Consider the following 16,611-nt stretch of genomic DNA (forward strand, 5'->3'; position numbering starts at 1 on the left):
CTGAACAGTTGTCTTTATGAAGGGCATATGAGGGCAGCCACGGTGGCGCAGTGGGTTAGCCCTGCAGCCTCACAGCGCCGAGGTCCCAGGTTCGAACCCGGCTCTGGGTCACTGTCCGTGTGGAGTTTGCACATCTCCCCGTGTTTGCGTGGGTTTCGCCCCCACAACCCAAAGATGTGCAGGCTAGGTGGATTGGCCACGCTAAATTGCCCCTTAAATGGAAAAAATGAATTGGGTACTCTAAATTAATTTTTTTAAATGAAGGGCATACGAGACAGGGTATCTGTTAAAACACTTTATTCAAGAATGCAGAGGCTCAGATGTCACAAAACTAACGGTTAGACTTGGCCACACGTTCCAGCTCGTCCTTTTTTTTAATTGCGTAAGAATTGGAGGAACCCTGCGAATGACAACAAGGGTGAATCGTTAATAACCTGGGCACAGCTTGGACAACTAGGGAACTCTGGCTGCTGCCATCATTTTCTCACTGTTACAAACCCAACCTTAGATGCCCCTCCAACCTAGTCAAGGGCAAGGCTGAATGTGATACCAAGGGAGAACTTGAATTGCACAAAAGGAGATAGCACAAATTTCTCAGTCAAAGATAAGAGGCAGCTTTCTGCACCCCCCCCCCCCCCCCCCCCTCCACACAATCAGTGGTTCAGGCAGTTTTCCCTTGGAACAAAGGCGGCAGAGGGATGCCTTGGCTGAATGTGTACAAAATTACGAGAGAGAGTGGACAGAATAAAATAGTTTCCCTTGGTGGATAATTTTAGAACCAGGGAACTGGATTCAAGATAAGTGGCAGAAGGGGACGTGAGGAAGAACTTTTTTCCCGACAAGAGAGTAATGGGAGTCTGGATTTTGCTGCCCAAGTTGGTGGTGGAGGCAGGGTCCCTAAACTCTTAAAAAGTACCTGTATCTGCACCTTCAGTGCTGAAAGCTCCAGGGCTATGATGGATTGGGTTTAGGAAGGTGGGATTTGAAAGGGCACCTTGGTGTCCTTGGAGTGGCATGGACAAGATGGGCTGAATGGTCTCCTTCTGTGCTGTAACTTTTCTATGGCTTATCTGGCTGTTCGAGAAAGACCCTCCCAATCTGCCGCTTTTAACTCTGATGCAAGCTCGCCCAACAAACAAAGAAACAGGAGGGTTGTGGGTCAAATGGGACAAGTGCTCATTAATTTCAGGGGTAGGCAAGTCCAGAACAGCCTAATGTTGTCCGGGATTGCATCACATTTAGAAGCAACTGACTCAGCAGTTGTGTGTGAATGATAAACCAGGAGGGGCAGTCAAGAATGAGAAAGAAGCTTAGTAAATGTGCAGCGAGTCAGATAAGGATCTATAGATACACAAGCATTATTTATAAAATGGTGTTTGGCAAGGGAGGAATGTTGGCCAGATAAAACTCACTGCTCCCATCGAGGAATGCCACAGGATCTTTAACCACAATCTACACAGACATCCTTAGAATGCATCCTGCTGCAATGCAGCATTCCCAACTGTTGCCCGGGGTGGGGTACAGGTAGAGCAGGTGGGTGGCAGTCAGTGAGATTGTGCCATCATGTCCCGACCCACATATCCAAGAGGAATGCCACAAGGCAGAAGGGAGTTTTAAAATGAAGAATTTGGTTCATTTATCCCAGAAACCAATCAGGAGGGCAATGGGGCTGATCAGACTGAAGCGGGTTTATTACCCCGTCAAGATATCCAAAATCGGAGGGCAGCACGGTGGCCTAGTGGTTAGCACAACCGCCTCACGGCGCTGAGGTCCCAGGTTCGATCCCGGCTCTGGGTCACTGTCCGTGTGGAGTTTGCACATTCTCCCCGTGTCTGCGTGGGTTTCGCCCCCACAACCCAAAAATGTACAGAGTAGGTGGATTGGCCATGCTAAATTGCCCCTTAATTGGAAAAAATAATTGGGTAATCTAAATTTATTTTTAAAAAGATATCCAAAATCGGCAGCACGGTGGCGCAGTGGATTAGCACTGCTGCCTTAGCTGAGGTTCGATCCCGGCTCTGGGTCACTGTCAGTGTGGAGTTTGCATGTTCTCCCCGTGTTTGCGTGGGTTTCACCCCCACAACCCAAAGATGTGCAGGGTAGTGTGAATTGGCCACGCTAAATTGCCCCTTAATTGGAAAAAATGAATTGGGTGCTCTAATTTTTTTTTTTTTTTTTTTTAAAAGATGTCCAAAATCCAGACCCCAATGGCTGGATTGCGCAAGAACCTGTTGCAGCCCATCAGTCTGACGCCAGCTCTTGGGAAAGAACGATCCAATCGTCCCACTCTCTCACCCTCGCCATTAAGAATGATTTGTCCAGTTCCCTTTCAGTAGATAGCAGTGAATCTGCTGCCACTGTCCTTTCAGAAATAAAACCACCTCGGGTTTAAAAAAAAACTCATCGCCGCTGTCGTTTTGCCAAGTGTGGGAGAACTACCTTCAGTGTGACGTGCAGAGTGATTTGCAATTTTCATAATCATCAACCACAAAAGAACGTTTTACACAAACAGAACTCACATTGACAAAGCAAGTCCTTTGAGAGACAGCGAAGGAAAGTCAGTGACTGAGCTATGACCCGTTGCAGGGCTGACAAGCCCTCTCTATTTCAGACAGTGACACTCCCTTGTTTACATCAGTCCCCTCCCACCATCCCCGCCCTGACACAGGGGCTGGTTTAGCTCGCTTGGCTAAATCGCTGGCTTTTAAAGCAGACCAGCAGCACAGTTCGATTTCCGTACCAGCCTCCCCGGACAGACGCCGGAATGTGGTGACTAGGGGCTTTTCACAGTAACTTCATTGAAGCCTACTCGTGACAATAAGCGATTTTCATTTTCATGCAGAAGGTGAACCAGCCCGAGCCCTGAGCACTCCCTTTAAAAATTGACCTTTTCTGCTGAAAAAAATTCTTCAGAGGCAGCGATTTACCTTAGCAGCATTGATCAGCTCATCAGCCAGACACTCTGCGATGGTTTTAATGTTCCTGAATGCAGCTTCCCTGGCCCCAGTACATAGCAACCAGATAGCCTGCAACACACAGCAGCAAGAAAGAAAATCAGAGGCGGTAAATGGACAACAGGGTGGGGTGCCTCAAAAGCACTTGTGCGCATTTATGGGGCACTATCCCGACAAGTGGGCAGCACGGTAGCATAGTGGTTAGCATAATTGCTTCACAGCTCCAGGGTCCCAGGTTCGATTCCGGCTTGGGTCACTGTCTGTGTGGAGTCTGCACATCCTCCCCGTGTGCGCATGGGTTTCCTCCGGGTGCTCAGGTTTCCTCCCACAGCCCAAAGATGTGCAGGTTAGGTGGATTGGCCATGATAAATTGCCCTTAGTGTCCAAAATTGCCCTTAGTGTTAGGTGGGGTTACTGGGTTATGGGGATAGGGTGGAGGTGTTGACCTTGGGTAGGGTGCTCTTTCCAAGAGCCGGTGCAGACTCAATGGGCCGAATGGCCTCCTTCTGCACTGTAAATTCTATGTAAGTGACTAGCTCGTACCCTATTCCAGCAGCCAACATCTACCACATTGTGTTAACATTGCAGAAACTTGTATTTACATTACATCTTTCACATTCCTGGGGCACTCCAGAAAAGATTTGTGTTTATGTATAGGCCCTTCCACAACCCCCAGACCCCTTCCCAAAAAACACCCCACGCACAATTGGCACATGTCAAGTTCCCATAAAGCAAGCCCAGTAAACTGGTTAATCAGTTCGATCAGTGATCGCCCAAAGGCACAGAGAGAACTGCCACGACTTTCTTTCCACAGGGCTATGTAATCTTAAAGCTCTCACCCAAACAAGCGCCGGGAGACTTTAGTCTTAACAGGTCCAATCCAAAAGATGGCACCTCCAACAACGCAGCACTCCCTCAATGCAATACTGAGGTATCAGAGCGCACGGTCAAATTCTATGCCAGATACCGTCCATCACAGACGGACTGTTGTTTAATGGGCTTGGGTATTAAGAGTTACAGAAATAAGGTGGACAAACAAAGTTCAACATATCAAATCAGCCATGATTTAACCGAATGCTAGAATAGATTCAAGGGGCCGAAAGGCCACACTTGGTTCCGCAGCAGCTCTTGCCTGGAAAGTGCAAGTGGGTCTGGGGAATAACGGCAAGAGATATGAAATACCTAATTTGGCACACACTAAGGGATAGATTTACACAAATGAGCTCCCTATATGGACAATCAAACCACTTCCTCAAACATCGCAGCGGCTGCAGTGTGGACTGCAACCAACAGAGGGAGCAACGAGCACACCACACACATCTTAATCCTTCACTGGCTCGGAAACCTTCCAGCATTTTACCCTGAAATGATTTTCTCTGCCCTAAACCAAATACACGCTACAGACGAACTGCTGCCCAAACTGCGCATCCCAAATTTGCCCACACGCAAAAACCCAAGCACTACTTGGCCAAAACATCTGCCTTGCGATAACCAGCCCCTCTCCCACCTTTACCTGGTTAACACGCCGCAATGGGGACACATCAACAGCCTGTCGCCTGACAGTGCCAGCACGGCCAATACGGGTGGAGTCTTCACGTGGACCACTGTTGATGATGGCATTCACCAGTACCTGCAATGGGTTCTGAACAGCACAAGGACATGGTTAACATATGGAGCCCTCAACCGGTTTAACAAAACCCCACGCTAACGTACCACCACCACCCCGCCCCCAGGATTCGGGCCGCAGCAATCCACCGCCACTTCTCAGGCCCTCTTTGGGCAGGCAACTGATGTAAAACTGTCAGCGCTGCTCACAGCCAGAGAATAACAAGCACGGTAGCATGGTGGTGGGGGGGGGGGGGGGGGTCCATACACAATATGGAATCTGTATGGGTAGAGCTGAGAAACACCAAGGGGCAAAAAACGTTAGTGGGGGTTGTATATAGGTCCCCAAACTGCAGTGTTGTTGGGAATAGCATTAAACAGAAAATTTGAGACGCAAATAAAAGAACATCTGTAATTATGGAGGATGTTAATCAGCATGTAGACTCGGCAAATCAAATTAGCTACAATACCATAGACCAGGAATTCTTGAGTGTATACGGGATGGTTTTCTACACCAATAAGTTGAGGAACCAACTTGAGAACAGGCCATCCTAGACTGGGTACTATTTAATGAGAACGGATTCATCGGCAACCTAGGTTTGCAAGACTCCTTAGAGATGAGTGACCATAATATGATAGAATTTCATCAAGATGGAGAGTGAAGTAGTTGATTCTGAGACTGGGGTCCTGAATCTTCACAAAGGAAACTACAATGATGAGGTGCAAGTTGGCTTTGATCGATTGGGGAACGTTACTTAAAGGGATGACAGTGGATAGACAATGGCAAATAGTCAAGGAGCACACGGGGGAACTGTAGTAATAGTTTACTCCTGGATGGCACAAAAGTAAAACGGGAAAGATAGCCAAACCATGGTTTACAAGAGAAATTAGAGATTGTGTTCGATCCAAAGAAGAAGCATACAAATTGGCCAAGAAAAACAACAGCTGTGAGGATTGGGAGCAGTTTAGAATTCAGCAAAGGACCAAGGGATTGATTAAGACGAGGAAATAAGAGTACAAGAATAAGCTTGCAAAGAATATTTTTTTCTTTTTAAATTTAGAGTACCCAATTATTTTTTTCCCAATTAAGAGGCAATTTAGCGTGGCCAATCAACCTACCCTGCACATCTTTTTTGTGTTCTGGGGACGAGACCTACGCAGGCACACAGAGAATGTGCAAACTGCACACGGACAGTGATCCAGGGCGGGGATATAACCCGGGACCTCGGCACCGTGAGGCAGCAGTGCTAACCACTGAGCCACCGTGCCGCCCTTCATAGAATAATTTTTGTAATATTAATTTAGAGCACCCAATTCTTTTTTCCCCAATTAAGGGGCAATTTAGCTTGTCCAATTCACCTACCCGGCACATCTGTTCCGCTGTGGGGATGAGACCCACAGACATGGGGAGAATGTGCAAATTCACATGGACAGTGACCTGAGGCCAAATTCAAACCTGCGACCTGTGATGTGAGGCAGCAGTTCTAACCACTGCACCATTGTTTCTGCCCCTAGTTTTCAGAGAATATAAAAATTGACTGTAAAGGTTTCTATAGGTAATGGTTAGCACTATTGCCCACAGCGCTGAGGACATGGGACTGGGATGTCTGTGTGGAGTTTGCACACTCTCCATATATCTGCGGGGGTTTCACTCACAACCCAAAGATGTGCAGGTTATGCGGATTGGCCATGCTAAATTGCCTCTTAATTGGAAAAAATAATTGGGTACACAATTTTTTTTAAAAGTTTCTATAGGTATACAAAGACAAATGCAGATCCCTTACAGTTAGAAACAGAGGACTGCATGATAGGGGATAAAGAAATGGCTGAGCAACTAAACACAAACTTTGGTTCTGTCTTCACAAATGAGGACACAGGGCAACACGGTGGTGCAGTGTTTAGTATGCTGCCTCACGGCACTGAGGACCCGGGTGGAAAGGGAGGACAGTGGGTACCGTGTCGTTGCTTTGGGAAGGGGCGGGAGCAGCAATGTGGCGGACACTTTTGCTGACCAGCTCTTTGGCAATTAATACTGCCAGTGCACAAGGGCTTAGTTTGATTTGCTGAGCTGTTTGGCTGTGTCGAGAACGCCTGGCCCACCACGAGCAGGATTGGTAAGGTTTGCTGGCACTTGCACACTCAGGATGAACGAAACACCAGTCACCTCACTGGTCTGACTCTGAAAACATCAATTCAGTTTTGCACCGTAATTTTTTCCTGGAAGACAAGGTGGCATTCTCGAAGCCCATACCCAACCCTCTTCCGCAATAGCCCCTCCACCAGAGCCCGCTCACCTCGCCCGTCAGTAGGTGGATGATCTCGAAGGCGTGCTTCACGATCCGTACGGTCATCAGCTTCTTGCCGTTGTTGCGCCCGTGCATCATCATGGAGTTGGTAAGGCGCTCGACAATGGGACATTGGGCCTTACGGAAACGTTTCGCAGCATAGCGTCCAGAACTGTGTGGGAGGTACTTGGCATATTTCTCCTTGACAGCAATGTAATCCTAGTGGGGGTAGAAAAGAAAGAGGTAGTTTAACAAGGCACCACACTCAACTGGAGCCAGCTGGGCAAACAAGCTGGAGGGGAGGCGAGGAAAAACATCATAGAGTTACGATCGTGCAGAATGCACCTCCCGAGAGGCGGTGAAAGCAGTTTCGACTGAAATTTTTAACAAACGACTCAGATAAAAACTTGGGGAGTGGAAAAGCACACAAAACCACCAAGAAAGAGCGTAGCTAATCGAGCAGCAGAGAACCGGCAAGGAGCACGGCCATAGCAGCCCCCCTGCTGACTGTATGGTGCTTTGGATGGGAGACAGTCAGTGGGTCATCGATCATCACCCCTCCCAGCCGGTGAGTGAGCAACAGCAGCGTGGGTTAACACACCACACAGTAAATTATCAACACTCCAAAAACTGCATCTCCACCTGCATGTTAACAGGAGCAGCCACTGGACTGTGACATGACAGGGCAACCAGTGACAAAGGAAGTATGTTCAGAGGGTCGAGACTAACTGCAGCACCCACTTGCAAGCGTTTGCAAGACTCTGAAGGGGGTCACCAAGAGGGGCACGTTTCCCCTGTGGCAACCACTACCAGTGGTGCAAATATTTATTGCACGTGAGGGGAGATAAGGGTGAAAGTGTCTGTAAACACAGGGAACCATGGTTCTGCTGTCTCAGGGTAATGCAGCAAAAAGCAAAATCCAGCACGTGAGCAGCATCTGAGAAACACAAGTCACACTGGAGTAGAAACCCCATCATATGGACAACAGAACCACGTTGGTTACAGCACAGGAGGCCCACCACTGGCCCATTGTCTGCACCAGCTCTTGAATGAGTAATTCAATCCAGTGTCATTCACCAGCCTTCTCCCCATAACCTTGTGCATTCTTTCTTTTCAGACAATAATCCAATTCCTCTTTGAATGCCTCGATCGAACCAGCCTCCACCACATTCTCTGGTCAGCGCATTCCAAATCCCAACCACTCGTGTGAAACGGTTTCTCCTCGTGTCCCCGTCGCTTCTTTTGCCAAATACCTTTCATATCTGTGCTCACTCGTTTTCAATCTTCCCACCAATGGGAACATATCTCCCTGTCTACTCTGTCCAGACCCCTCATGATTTTGAGCATCCCTAACTAATCTCAGAAAACAGCCCCAACTTCTTCGATTCACCTGCGAAACTGGAGTTTCTCATCCCTGGGACCATTCTCATGAATATTTTCGGCACTCTCTTTAATGCCTTCAAACCGGCCACAAAACTCCAGTTAAGGCCAAACCAGTGTTTTACACAGATTTAACATGACACCCTAGGCCCCTATTAATAAAGTCTAGGATATTGCATTCTTTATTAATAATCACTCCCACCACCTGACTTCCATGACTAATGTGCAGGAACATCCAGCTCCCACTGCTCATGTACCGACTTTACAATTTTCCCTCAACAAAAATGGTCGCCTGAATCAACCCTTTTTAAAAGTTAATTCATTTGTGGGGCACTAGCGTCACTGGCAAAGCCGAGCATTTGTTGTCCATCCCTAATTGCCCACCAGACGGTGGTGGTGAGCTGCCTTCGTGAAGCACTGCAGTCCTTCTGGTGTAAGTACGCCCACAGTGCTGTTAGGAAAGGAGTTCCAGGAAGGATTGGCGATATATTTCCAAGTCAGGATGATGAGTGAGTTGGATGGGAGCCTCCAGGTGGTGCTGCCCTTTTCCTTCGAGGTGGTCGTGGGTTTAGGAAGGTGCTGCCTAAGGAACCTTGTGAGTTCCTGCAGTGCATCTTGTAGGTGATACAGAGGTGTGCCATCAAGCAAGTGAATGTTGAAGATGATGGATGGGGTGCCCATCAAGTAGGCTGCTTTGTCCTGGATGGTATCGAGCTTGAGTGAGTGTTGTTGGAGCCACATTCATCCAGGCAAGTGGAGAATATTCCTTCACACTCCTGACTTGTGCCTTATAGATGACGGACAGGCTTTGGGAAGTCAGGGGGCGAGTTATTCTTCACATAATTCCCAGCCTCTGACCGGCTCTTGTAGCCACAGTAGTTATGCAGCTAGTCCAGTTCAGTTCCTGGTCAAATATAACCTGCAAGATATCCAAATAACTATTAATTCTGTGCCAGATTATTATTTCTAGAAGTTTTTCCACCACCAAAGTCAAACTGACTGGCCTGTAGCTGCTGTGCTTATCATTTGGAAAGGGAAGTGAGCATTGACAACCTAATAATCAGATCAATGAAAAAGCCCAACTGGCTCACTAATCTGGTGTGGTCAAGCCCTGACATCTGTCACACTTCACCTGGCAGCATTAGAAACTCCACTGCCTGAGGTGCGCCTGCCGGGCTTCCAGAAGAAGCCACTAGAGGTCAGCATTTACCACTAAATCCCAGTGAGCAGCAGGCAAGGTCCAGCAAGGATCCAAGAGGAACAAAACAGCATTGAATCTACGACTGGTGAATTTGGTTGAAGGAGAAGCTTTCTCGGGTCACACCAGAACTCCCTTGCCCATCTTTGACTAGTGCCTGGCAGCACTCTCATAACACAGTGAGAAATCGTCACTTGACAGAGCTGCTGGCACCCGTGGAGCCTGCAGCTGAGGCGCTGGCTCAGGTATTGCCAGGTCCCAATTCTGCTGCTGCAGCAAGTGTGGTGATGCAGTCACTCCAACTTGCAAATCCTCCCCGACATTAACCCAGCCCCAAATCCCAGGGACACGGACATTTAAACCAGTGTTTTTCAATTTCGTTTTCAGCTATTTTGGAGCCACATTCATCCAGGCAAGTGGACAGTATTTTTACAGAATGACCGATTCTCACAACCCAGTGTGGAGACACAATTTGGAAATGGAAGGAGTGGACATAAGGACTTGTACGGGTGGAGATGGCTGTATGTCTGGGTTAACCCAGATAAAGGACGCACAGGTTTTGTTAGTGACACATTGAACTCAAGAAATAATACAGATCCTCACATTCACAATTGATTCTTTTAAAAACGTCACACTCAGCACTGGCCCTTCTGCATCATTAAATGTAAAAATTATAAATTGTGCTGCTGTTTCACCTTAAAGGACAGTTCTATCCTGACACCTTGCTAAAGGGTGTAACTCAGGATTATTTGATTTTTTTTTGTATCTTCACACCTATTGTTAGCATTTGGAAAATTGTGTGCAAGCGTTGGAAAGATTAACACGCTCAATATTACAGTTTTAACAATCAGGTTCACTCGTTCAAAACCCAACATGACCTCGGATAGGAAATTAAATGTAATGGCTGAACTAAAACCAGGGTCAGACTGAATGTCACTGGATGCCTGTCTGTACCGTTTCCCAGGTAAATATGTAACAGATTGAAAACATGCTAAAAAGAAACAACGCTGGGCACAGCTCAGCTGACCAATGTGCAAAACGTGCAGACACATTCCATACATCTGCAACAATTTACTGGCTCCTGTACACGAGTGTAGTTTAGTCGCCAGCTAATGCCATCCTTGGCGAACAACTGAAGTCCCAATAAAGCTGGAAGCAAAAGTCCTTGCAGTAGAGGAACGATTTCAGCTGCTGGAGTCCATGTAGCCACACGGCAGAGACGGATGCTTGGGGACGAGTACCTGGGAAGAAGCGGTGGAGAGCGGCAGGAGAGGTGATGAAAAAAAGAAGCGTCCTTGAAGGGATCCGATGTGGAGAGACCATTCTGAACTGGAAGTTGTGGACACAGGGACTTGTACTGGTGGAGATGGCTGTACGGCTGGGTTAACTCAGATGATAAAGGATGCACTAGGTTTGTTAGCGACACACAGAACTCAAATAATATAGATCCTGCACTGAACACAGCAGCAGGAAATGCCTCCCAAAGAGAACTTACAGGTCACTGGCTCCAAACTATCCAGAGAGGCAAGAAAGTCCCTGGCATGGGCCTATACATCAGCTTCATGTGGTCATACACTGTACTGCAGTGACATTATTTCTGGAAAGAAAATGTTTAAAATGGCCAGGCGATCTTTGGGGACCCATTCCACATAATCCCGCCGCGGCCCATCCGCAGGTCACGACCTGCGCTTTGAAAATCACGGATTTAAACAATGGTAGTGGGCAGCCGCGGCGTGGGGTGTTTGTGTGGGGTTGGGGGGGGGGTTAAACCAAGGCTCCCTGCACATTCTCCCAGAATGACACAAAGGATCCTGTGGTAGTGTTTTGAGAAAGAGCAGCAGTTATCCCCAGTATCCTGGCCAGTAGTTATTCCCTGACATGGAGACAGATTATCATAATGCCGCTTGCAGGAGTTTGCTCAAATCGTTACAACAGTCCAAGGAACAAGTCTTCCTTTGTCATCTGCAAGGCCACCGATATCCTGCAGTGGCATGGCCACCCCCAACCATTTTAGTGAAAGCGGTACCCTCACTTCTTGTTATTAAGAAACCAGTCCCAAGCTCTCCCCTCTACGTACACTTTAGCCATCCTGTAGAATCCTACTGCCCTGTGACTGCAAGGGAGATGGATTTGCTGACCTAGGGCATCATCAGCCCCACCTCTCCAGCCAGCAGGAGGCAGGCAAAGGCAGAGCACCCACCCACTCCTACTGGAAGCTTGTCCCCGGGGGAACAATGGTACGAGGCTCAGAAGAAACAGGCCTTGTCCCAGCATCATGCAGGGGGCAAATCCCGTTCAACCCAGAAAGGGGAAAAGGAATAGCCTTCATGTACCTGTAGCGAAATGTCATTGATCTGAACATCGTCCGTGCTCCATTTGCCAAACAGCTTGATCTCGGGGGTCTCTGCGACCGCGGGCACACCCTCCCACTCAGTCATTCTGCAGAGAGAGAGAAATAAATCAGCCCATTTATAACTTCAAATCAGGAGACCCCAAAATAATCCCAAACCCCAACACAGAAAACCCTCTGCGCATTGTGTTCTGCATGCAGATATGCTCTCCACGTTGATTTGCATTGGAGGCAATAGAGAGATGATTCACTAAATTGGTCCTTGGCACAAAGGGGGTTGGTTCTACGATGATGACAGGTTGATTAAATTGGCCTGATACCCTCTGGAGTTCAGGAGAATGAGAGATATCTCAGCAAAACCTACATGAGCATGGAGGGGCCTGATAGAGATGCCGAGAGATAGTTTCCGCTGGTCGGAGAATCAAAAACACAGTGGGACGGTCAACGTCTCAGGATAAAGTGGGGCAGCACCCTGGCAGAGTGGTTAGCACTGCTGCCTCATGGCGCCGAGGTTCCAGGTTCAATCCCAGCTCTGGGTCACTGTCCTTGTGGTTTGCACATTCTCCCCGTGTTTGCATGAGTTTCGCCCCCACAACCCAAAAGATGTGCAGGATAGGTGGATTGGCCACACTAAATTGCCCCTTAAATGGAAAAAATGAATTGGGCTCTCTAATTTTTTTTTAAAAAAGGATAACAGGGCTGATCATTTAGGACCGAGGAGGAAAAAAAAATTACTTCACTCATGAGGGTTGTGAATCTTTCGGGATTCTCTACCCCAGCGTTGCAGATGTTCCTTCGTTCAACACGTTGAAGGCTGGTGGGACAGACAGATTGTTGGTCTCCCAGAGAACCAAACGATATGGGGAGCTGGCATAAAAATGGGGAGCCGAAGTCCAAGACTGGCTCAAGTGCTGTAATCTGTATCCCTTCGTATCCATTGCCATCGGGGATTCAAAGGTGGGAGCTTTGGGAAGGGGTCCAAGAGGTGACGACACATTCAGGGACGAGTGGAAGGTCGGAGATAATCATAATCACAGAATTTACAGTGCAGGAGGCCATTCGGCCCATCGAGTCTGCACCGGATCTTGGAAAGAGCACCCTACCCAAGGTCCACACCTCCACCCTATCCCCATAATCTAGTAACCCCACCCAACACTAAGGGCAATTTAGCATGGCCAATCCACCTACCCTGCACATCTTTGGACTAGGTTTCAAGGAGGTGGGGGGGGAGGGGGGTTGAATAGGCCAGGATTGTGATTTTATTTTGAGGAGATGGCAGATTTAAAAGAGAGGGAGAACACCGAAAGAGACATGAGCATCAAGAATTATCCCTTGTTTGAGTATTAATGCTGGTTGCTTTCAGGGAAAAGACTACAATTCCCCAATACAGTACAAGAGGGTTCCTGAACCCATCTTGTGACTGAGGTATGTCTGAGGTTGGGGCTCGTGGATTTATTTCAATTGGAATAGTTTTCAATCCCAATTTAAATTAAAGTTACTTGTGGCATCGGGCAATTTCCCTTCTTTTACTGCGAATTCATTTGTACCTAAGCCACCACACATCAATATGTAACTTTCTTTTAATGAATGAATGTCCCCAAAATGGATTTCCGGGTGGCAATAAAGTAAGAATTGAATTAAGTTGTTTACAATTCCAGCCATCACAGGGGTGAGGAGGGGAGGTTGATTGTTCAGAGCAGTTTAGCGAGGGCCAGAAAGAGACTGGAGGAAGGTGTGTGTTCAGGACTTGGGGGGGGGGCAAAGCAGGAGGCGTTCGGCCTGGCAGACAAGCAGAAACGAACAGCAACGCGGTTAAGGCCAATCAGACAATCTCAGCGAGGAGAACAATCCCGAGCGCTGCTGGCACATCTTGTTGCATGCGAGGGACGGCAGGGACACGGAGGGAGTTTAAGAAACTGATATGGCCGGAGTTTGGGGGGGGGGCAAAATTATCTTTGCATCTCAGGATGATGTTGTGAGGGAGCCACTTATAAAAGCAGAGGAAAGCAGGGCCCTCAGGTGATTTGTGCAGGAACACAGAACCGAGAAGGAGTGGGTCATTCATCCCTTTGAACCTGCTCCGTCATTCAATAAGATCATAAGTGACCTGGCTTGTGATTTCAACTCCATTTTATCGTTTGCCTCCGTCTCTTTCACACCTCCCCTCTGTAAACCCTTGACTCCCACCTTTATCAAACTCTGCCTTGAATAAATTCAATGACTCAGTCCCCACTGCCTTCTGGGTATGAGACTGCCACAGACCAACAATCCTCATCTCCAACTTTGGGGGGAGGGAGCGGTGGCTTCTTAGAACATAACCGCGCAGTACGGGCCCTTCGACCCTCAATGTTGCGCCGACCTGTGAAACCATCTGAAGCCTATCTGACCTACACTATTCCATTTTCATCCATATGTCTATCCAGTGACCACTTAAATGCCCTTAAAGTTGGCGAGTCTACTACTGTTCTTAATCTGGTTTATGAAGAAACTTCCTTCCAGGCATAGACCCAAACACACTTCGGTAAATTCACCCCTCATTCTTCTAAACTCCAACGTGCAGATGTCCAACCTTCCTTCACCGGATAAACTCCTCATCTCTGGAATTAATCTGAGCAAACCTCCTCTGAACTCATAATTATATAAATATGTCAAATTATACATCTGAATTTTTTTTAAATTAAGAGATCCAAACTGGTTAGAGGTCACTTTAAGATGTGGAAAGCCCTGTACAGCTGCAGAGAACAAAAAAAAAGGGCATCCCTGCTTTTAAGCCCAATTCCCTTTGTAGCCATTAGACACAGCAGCAGGCACCGGCCATTCAGCCCTTCGACCTGCTACCCCATTGCAAGGGGATCATGGCTGAACATTACACCCACCCACATTAATTTTTAATATGATTCATGCACCAGGGGACACCCGGATCCCTCTCTCCATTTAACCAGGATGCTGCTTATGTCCGGTCTCCATAACGCCCCCCTCCCCCCCACTTTGAGGCTCCACGGCCCCGGCCCTCACGCGCGACACCGAGGCCGCGGCCTAGCTCAAAGGCTTCGGCCCACGTCTTGCACCCCAATCCCAGAGAACCTCTCCCCCTGGTTTATTCCTCGGCCCGGGGTCTGGTCTTGCCACCCACCCACCGGCAGGGCCTCCGCCCGCCCGCTCCCCACCTGCTCGGCTCAGGATCCGCCGCCGAAAAGACCAGTCTACGGGTTGCACCGCGATCATAAAGCAGGGGCCGCCCCCCTCTCTCCGCGGAGCCAGCACATCCGGGTCCACGCACGTGTCTCAGGGACGGGGTAGAACTGGGCATGCGCTGTTCACGTAAACGGCTTCAACCTCCGCCATCTTTCATCAGGGGCACCAGAAAAGGGGGCGTGGTCGGAAGGCGCCTGAGAGTGGAGCCTGCGCGCGCGTGTGTCGGCTGCCATCATTCATCCAGTCGCGCTTGCCCTTTGAAAGGGGGAATCCGGGCGGCGCCATCTTTAGTCTGGGCAGATCCTGAACCAGCCACGTGGGTGTGGGGAGGACAACATTTTTCTCCTCCTGCTTCCACTGCCATTTAATTCCTCATGTCCCCTGTCACCGCTTCTACAGCACTTTACAAACGCACACGTCCTTCTGAAGCGTAGCCACAGCCCTGCAATGTGGGATTAAAAGCAGAAAATGCTGGAAATACTCAGCAGGTCAGGCACCAGCTGTGGAGAGCAGAGGCACATATGAGCTTGGGTTTTTAAGCTCCCAGACTTGGGGCAGAGTTTTGCAACCCCACCCCAGGCCGATTTCCCAGGGGTGGGATGGGGTGGCGAGGACTACCCAGCTCACCTACCTGCTGCCATGGTGAAGACCTGTTAACGTGGTCTGCAGAATTGCTGAGGGGACCGTTCATTAATTGCTGGGGGTGGGGAGTCTCCTGGCAGCAGTGACCCTCGCTCCCTCCTGCCTGACAGAAGCTGGGCCATCAGGGTGACCAACTATTCCATAATCACAGGGTGGCACAGTGGTTAGCACTGCAGCCCCACAGCACCAAGGACCCGGGTTCAATTCCAGGCTTGGGTGACGATGGAGTTTGCACTTTCTCCCTGCGTCTCCGTGGGTTTCCTCCGGGTGCTCTGGTTTCCTCCCACAGTCCAAAGATGCCGGCGTTGGACTGGGGTGAGCACAGTAAGAAGTCTTACACCACCAGGTTAAAGTCCAACATGTTTGTTTCAAACACTAGCTTCCGGACCACTGAGAAAGGAGCATGTTTGAAACAAACATGTTGGACTTTAAACTGGTGTTGTAAGACTTCTTACAGTCCAAAGATGTGCAGGCGAGTAAGGAGCTGTGCTCTGAAAGCTAGTGTATCGAAACAAACCAGTTGGACTTTTAACCTGGTTTTGTAAAACGTCTTACATGGAAGATAGATCCTGGGAGACTCATGTAATATCTGAGTGGGACCGAAGTGAAGCTTTTGTTGGATTGGATTGGATTTGTTTATTGTCACGTGTACCGAGGTAGAGTGAAAAGTATTTTTCTGCAAGCAGCTCAACAGATCATTCAGTACATGGGAAGAAAAGGGAATTAAACAAAATTCAAGAAAATACATAATAGGGCAACACAAGATATACAATGTAACTACATAAGCATTGGCATCGGATGAAGCTTACAGTGTATAGTGTTAATGAGGTCAGTCAATAAGAGGGTCATTTAGGAGTCTGGTGACAGTGGGGAAGAAGCTGTTTTTGAGTCTGTTCGTGCGTGTTCTCAGACTTCTGATCTCCTGCCCGATGGAAGAAGTTGGAAAAGTGAGTAAGCTGGGTGGGAGGGATCTTTGATTATGCTGCCAGCTTTCTCCCAGCA

General features: G+C 48.4%; 1 protein-coding gene across 1 annotated transcript; it reads right to left on the reverse strand.

Moving 5' to 3' along the window:
* Positions 1-280: 280 nt before the first annotated feature.
* On the reverse strand, positions 281-15,078 carry rps5 (ribosomal protein S5). Its single transcript, XM_038815249.1, has 6 exons — positions 14,940-15,078; positions 11,756-11,861; positions 6,854-7,063; positions 4,468-4,596; positions 2,928-3,026; positions 281-400 (listed from the first exon to the last, which is right to left on the reverse strand). The coding sequence occupies exons 2-6, from the start codon at positions 11,858-11,860 to the stop codon at positions 332-334; spliced, it is 612 nt and encodes a 203-aa protein (XP_038671177.1). The 5' UTR covers position 11,861; positions 14,940-15,078; the 3' UTR covers positions 281-331.
* Positions 15,079-16,611: the final 1,533 nt, after the last annotated feature.

Source organism: Scyliorhinus canicula, chromosome 13, assembly GCF_902713615.1.
Source record: "Scyliorhinus canicula chromosome 13, sScyCan1.1, whole genome shotgun sequence".
NCBI classification, from domain to species: domain Eukaryota; kingdom Metazoa; phylum Chordata; class Chondrichthyes; order Carcharhiniformes; family Scyliorhinidae; genus Scyliorhinus; species Scyliorhinus canicula.

Bases quoted from the DNA above. Each gene is read 5' to 3' on its own strand.
- rps5 (XM_038815249.1), bottom strand. From the start codon at position 11,860: ATGACTGAGTGGGAGGGTGTGCCCGCGGTCGCAGAGACCCCCGAGATC. The intron at 3,027-4,467 runs GTAAAGGTGGGA...TGTGTGTTGCAG, and splicing joins CATTGCGGCGTGTTAACCAG to GCTATCTGGTTGCTATGTAC. The intron at 401-2,927 runs GTAAATCGCTGC...TGTCATTCGCAG, and splicing joins AGCTGATCAATGCTGCTAAG to GGTTCCTCCAATTCTTACGC.